This window comes from Meleagris gallopavo, chromosome Z (assembly GCF_000146605.3).
Source record: "Meleagris gallopavo isolate NT-WF06-2002-E0010 breed Aviagen turkey brand Nicholas breeding stock chromosome Z, Turkey_5.1, whole genome shotgun sequence".
Lineage (NCBI taxonomy): Eukaryota > Metazoa > Chordata > Aves > Galliformes > Phasianidae > Meleagris > Meleagris gallopavo.
Window position 1 is genome coordinate 15,051,853 of NC_015041.2, and position 6,394 is coordinate 15,058,246.

The following is a 6,394-nucleotide window of genomic DNA, read 5'->3' on the forward strand; positions in this document are numbered from 1 at the left end:
CCAAGAGCTCGGCCACGGTGAGCCGCAATCTCAACCGCTTCTCCACCTTCGTCAAGTCGGGTGGTGAGGCCTTCGTGCTCGGAGAGGCGTCGGGCTTCGTGAAGGACGGCGACAAGCTGTGCGTGGTGCTGGGCCCACGCGGCCCCGAGTGGCAGGAGAACCCCTACCCCTTCCAGTGTTCCATTGAGGACCCCACCAAGCAGACCAAGTTCAAGGGCATGAAGAGCTACATTGCCTACAAGCTGGTGCCCAGCCACACCGGGCAGCAGGTGCACCGCCGCTACAAGCACTTTGACTGGCTCTACGGGCGCCTGGCTGAGAAGTTCCCTGTCATCTCTGTGCCCCACCTGCCTGAGAAGCAGGCCACCGGCCGCTTCGAGGAAGACTTCATATCCAAACGTCGCAAAGGCCTGGCCTGGTGGATGGACCACATGTGCAGCCACCCTGTGCTGGCACAGTGTGATGCCTTCCAGCACTTCCTCACTTGCCCCAGCACGGATGAGAAGGCCTGGAAGCAGGGCAAGCGCAAGGCCGAGAAAGATGAGATGGTGGGTGCCAACTTCTTCCTGACCATCAGTGTCCCCACTGGCCCTGGGGCTGTCCTGGACTTGCAGGAAGTGGAAAGCCAGGTGGATGGCTTCAAAGCCTTCACAAAGAAGATGGATGAGAGCGCCCTGCAGCTCAATCACACCGCCAATGAGTTTGCCCGCAAACAAGTCACTGGTTTCAAGAAGGAATACCAGAAGGTGGGGCACTCCTTCAAGTGCCTCAGCCAGGCATTTGAGCTGGACCAGCAGACCTTCTCTGCTGGCCTCAATCAAGCGATAGCCTTCACTGCAGAAGCCTACGACACCATCGGGGACCTGTTTGCTGATCAGCCCCGACAGGACCTAGATCCTGTGATGGATTTGTTAGCGCTATATCAGGGGCATTTGGCCAACTTTCCAGACATCATCCATGTCCAGAAAGGTAACATCCCTATATATTTTATAAAATGGTAGTTACATAAATTGGTGATGTGCAGACAGATATAGGAACAAGCAGCTAAACATGCTGCATCTGGCTTGCTGGCCTTGGGTTAAATGTTTCTGTGTTTACTCAGGTAAGCTGTTGCTAAAAAATACCCAAAACACATCTGTGACAGCTTTCATTCTGTGCCAGAGGTGCAGACTTTGTTGGGAATTTGGTCGGAGGTTACTCAGTTTGGCAGCGGGTCACTGAAAGAAGCCACATCGACCTTTATGGCTGATACATTAAGGATCAGTGAGCTTGTTTATAACCCCCAGTATTAGAAAACATCTCTTTCCGTTTGATGTAATTTAGGTATTTTAGATCTCCAATGTTGCAGATAATAAATCAGAAGCAATCTGAAGATGCTCATACTCCAGTTGACCACCTAGTTTGAGGTATGCATAGTGTTACTTGCTTTTTGCAGCATCAGATGTTTAGATGAGATGTTGAAAGCTGTTGGTATTTGTCAGTTTAGCCTTGCATTAAAACTCTTTTCATGCCTTTGGTGGGGGTAATGATCAATGTTCATAGTTAGAGTTTTTCATACTCAGTCCTAGTTATCATGGAAAAAACGTTGCTCACCTGTTATCCTGTCAGCAACTTTCTGTCTAAAACTTGCTTCTGAAGTTCACATTGTTGTTTTTTAACACTTTGTGACCCATAGGGGGGAAAGAAACACCAAGCATGAAAGAATTGTCTGCTGGATAACTAGGGTCACTTGTTCAGAAAATTGAAGTTTGGAGCACTGTATATGTGTAGGTGATATCCCTGCTGTGAACTTAATGTTATTCATATGTTTGTCATCATTGTGAGAAGAATAGCCCACTGTTCATTGTTTTTGCTGTTATATTCTTGACCTGTGGCTTTCCAGAGGTACAGAGACTTAGAAAAACATCACCTGTCAAATAAAGAAATTGGCGTGCTTAATATTTATATGACAAAATGTAAGAGCTTCGTTGCAGGAATTAATTTTGTAGTTTTGTAAGTGTTGGTCTGTATACTGAGAGGCAGAGCTTTGTCTGTGGCCCATGGTGAATCAGTGCCTCTGGCCCTTATGAGACTTTTTCAAGTGCTAGAAATCTTAAGTTTTATGATAAAATGATCAGAGGAGTTTTTTCAATAGATCACAAAGGCAGGCTTTCTGGAGGCACGCATTGTTGCTGGGGAAATCTGAGGAGGAAGAGTTGATAAAATGTATACAGTTTGTTGTTTAAGAAAATGTTTCACTTACAAGTACATGCATTAAGTTTAGATTTTTGTTCTCCTGTTGAAATTTGAAAGTGTTGAGTGGAAACTTCAATGATCCTGACATTATTTTGAGGAGAAAAAGGAAGAGCGCAATCTGACCTTTCATGATTTGTTGTGCTAGCTGGTGTGGCATTGTATTCTGATAACAGCTCTTAAAATATTTAAATTTGGAGAGAAAGGGGATCTTGGCAATGTTTCATGTTTGGAAGTAGACTACTTTAAAGTGAGATTTCAAATAATGGTGCAATTGTCTGTAAGTTTCTGGAAGGATTCAAAGGGAAAGATTATTTTATTGGGTCAAATAAAACAGTAGATGCTATATACTATTTAAAATTATATCTTAAAGTTGTTAAATAATGTAGGGGTTCACACTGTAGGTTTTTTTGGAGGCTTTACCTTGAGAAGAGAATGGGGAATAATATGATAAGTGCTTGACTCAACCCACGTTTCCTACAGATTGCACATCGCTGTTTCTTTTTCAGTTCTGTTTGAATTTAAACAGTGGTTATATTTACCTTCTAAAACTGGGGAAGAATCATCTAAACAAGCTTCCACCAGAGAAGTGCATGAGCGTGACATATGTTGAGTTGATTTTGTGCCAGAAGACTATCCTGGAGCTGGTTGGAGGAACATACAGCCAGTCTGTGTGTGCGTGTTAATGTTCCAGCACCCCTGGGCCAACGCCGCCTTCAACAGAATGTTATCCCTAGTACATATTTGTGATTAGGAAATGGCTTGGATTTGAAAGGTTGGTCTCCTGAGTGTTCATAATTGTCACAGGAATAGGGTTAAAGCTGGGTTATGTATATGTTGTTGTTGTTCCCTATACAAGAGATAAACTGAAGAAAAATTGAGTAAAAATACATTTTTTATCCAATTTATTGCTGTTTTATTATTCGTAAGAGTTACTTGTAACAAGGTATAGCTTCTCAATTCCAAATTGTAAACTCTGATGAAAACACAAACCATTTGGTCTTTTGCAACATAAGACCTATCTTTTAAATTTATGACCTGGGATAGTTGCCAGTATTTGAGAAATATTATTGTCTTTATGGACCAAACAAAAATCTGTTGGTGAAAATAGATGAGCTGAAAACAGAGTTGTGTCCTTTCAGTATTTTATTTTCTATTGTACAATATTTGTGCAGTGAAATGACCCAACAGTGACCTCTGAGGTGGTACACATAGCAGCGTTTTGATTGATACATTGGCAACATGGGCTTGGCTGTAGAAAGAATTTATGAATGCTCCTCCAATTTTTCCTACATAGTGCAAATATATTGTTCATATATATGAAGCCATTTGTAGATTCCATTTCTGTATTCATTTGGACCTAAGAAGGACTAAAAAGAAAGGCAGCTGTGCCAAAATCATATATTAAAATGCTTTGTTTTGTTAAGGATTTGATTTACTGCAGATGAGCAGCTGCTTGATGTGATTTGGAAATGTTTTGTGCTGCGAACTGAGAAGTCTGCATGTCTCGGTTGTTTAATAATTTCTACAAATTTTCTTCTGCAAGAAGAAGGCCAAACAACCTGAACTGAAGGCAAGAATCTTCCTCCATTTGGTCTTTTATGTATTCTTCTAGAATTAAGAACCAAAGCCACATAAACCCACTGTTGCTTTGTCTGTGTATCAGCAGGTAAATATATTATCCCTTGTGCTTATAACTGCTCAAGGATCCAGATCTTTCTACATTCTCTGTGAGACATCATGCATTGATCTGAAATCTGCAAAAAGGGATTGCCATTTTGCTCACTTCAGTGTAGATATGAAATCCAATGGAATATTTTCAAGTTTTTGTTATTACTATTTTAAGTGTTTAGTTAAATGGCAATAGCTTCAGTAAGATATTTTTAAAAGCTCCGTTTTCTGCGGCTTCTTGCTGTTGAGTACCCAGTATTAAGGGATTTTCTGTGAGGGAAGGAGGAGTTAAATTTCCTGCTCCAAAAGAAACGGAGGAGGGATTTGAACTTCATTCTCCCATCCTCCAGCTGAGGACCAGCTTGGCAATGCTTTATGAGAAACCGTAACCCATTTTGTGTGTGCTCCAATTCAGGTCTGAACGTTCATTGGATTGAGCCCTACAGTGAGGAACGTAATGGGATGGAAATCCCGCAGTTCCATCTGGAAGTGCTCAGGAAGAACTTCCCACTGAGACTGGAAGCAGAGCATTTCAGTCCCAGGACACGAATTCCTTACAAACAAGTTGTTGAGATACATTTTATTTTGAAAACTAAGCTCTTATGGGAAAAGTGATCTTTGTAGGAGGAGGTGATGATAGAGTGCGGTCTCTGAGCATCTAAGCACCCAAACACTTCTAAAAAATCTTGTCCTCAACCCCTCACAGAGAAGTTTGTCTAGCATGCTTATGTGAAATATTTCTGTGCATACCTGTGTTTTTTTGGAATGGAAGATGCAAATAGTTAGATGAATATACTTGTACTTAGTTTTCTTTTGCCTCTAGCAAAACGTTTGTTAAGAGGAATATTAAGTTCAGTAGGCCTGAAAACTGATCTGCACCTTTGCTCGCCATTGTCATTTTGCAGAACTAGCGTGTCTTTCAAGAAATAATATATTCAGTTGCTTTAGTCTTGAGAAGAAAAACATCCTGCCCATCTTTATTTCTGTGTTTTTAAGGTCTACTTGTGGAAATTCCCTAGGCAATTTTGGCAAAATAATTCCTAAACAGTAATTACTATAGCTTCAATAAACTGATGAGATCGCCTGAATTCCATAATCTTCAGCATAAATGCTCACTGCAGGCTGGTGCAAGTTTAGGTTCAGGAAATGTATGCATATGTAAGTGAAATGGTGTATGTGTGTATACTGTTGGTGTAGTGCATTCTTGTCTGGCTGTCTCATTGTGATACTTGCTTAGTGAGAATAGAGAAGTTATTGAGGCTTGTTTGTTTGTTTCCAATCCTCTTCGAGGAATTACTGTAATTGGACTTTATTGGACTTTTTTTTTCTTTTTTTTTCAAATTTCTGACTGTTGAAGAAACACTGGCTAACTTTGTTTCATCTCTGCTTTCCAGAACCCTTCTTTATCTTATTTTGTTAACACTAAATAAATTTCTGATTACAATTTTTGCAAAACGCACTTGAAATAGTGGTTTACATACTCTCTAAGATGTAGGTGGCACACCAGGATCTAAAATAATTATTTTAAGAAAATCTGAATGACGCAATTACTTCTTGATCACTGTTTGTGAAAAGTAAAATAAAGCGAATGTCCATATTTGCTTGAAGCAAATTTGATTCTACACACTGGCTCTAAAAATGTGCTGGGTGTTGTTTTAGAATAACTTTAAAAATTTGGGTTAAAAAAGCATTCCAGCTGTTAATGCACTGAAATTTCAAGCATGGAAAAACCCCAAACAGCACTGAAACTTGGAGTTCTCTATGATGTTTTCTACAGTTCTTGTGGGAGGAGGAGGAGGGAGAGGGAAGAGGGCTTGGTGCGTCACTGAGTGAATAAGGCTGGTCAAAATTCATGCCTAATTTTTAATAACAATGTAAAAGCAGTGCCCATCTCTCTTGCTCGCTTTCTAGCCCATTAAATTTGTTGTAGAGACTTGTTCTTTCCTCTGTCTCTTATTTTTCCTTTTATCCACCTTCTTCTGTCTCTAGTACACAAACACATATACCTTGCATGCAGTTCAGCTCAGTTAACTTAAGTGCCTGAAAGCGGGGCATGTAATCCTAGCCAGATGACCCCTATAGCAGTAAAGAGAGATGGATACCAATGTTTCATGTGCTTAAGGACTTTGATGAACAAAAATGGATTGTCTTAGGATGTCTGTTGCCATCTCTCTCAGCTTCCCCATTGTTATTACAAGAGAGATGTGGCATTTTTATACTTGCTGCCTGAATCACCCAGTTTCAACCTCCCACTACTTGAAAGTGGCCTAAAGGAAATAAATGTTTAGGTGTCTAAATACTGAAAGAATCCTCACATTTAGTACCACTGTAAAGTTACAGTTTCCTTTGTGTGTGTAAGTCACACAGAGACCAACAATGGGCAAGACTGAAATTGAGCAATGCCCTTATGTGAAGAGGCTTAAACAGAAATCAGACTTCTGTGTCCTATCTGCCAAAAAGTTGCATTTGTCTTTTTAAACTATTGTCTGTT

At 40.5% G+C, this 6,394-nt stretch overlaps 1 protein-coding gene across 1 annotated transcript in view; it reads left to right on the top strand.

The window, feature by feature from the left end:
- SNX18 (sorting nexin 18) overlaps positions 1–6,394 on the top strand; it is a 25,735-nt gene that overhangs the window by 7,015 nt on the left and 12,326 nt on the right. The window contains exon 2 of the mRNA XM_010725415.2: positions 6–969. Within this exon, the coding sequence (XP_010723717.1) occupies positions 6–969 (964 nt within the window). The remainder of the gene's footprint in view (positions 1–5; positions 970–6,394) is intronic.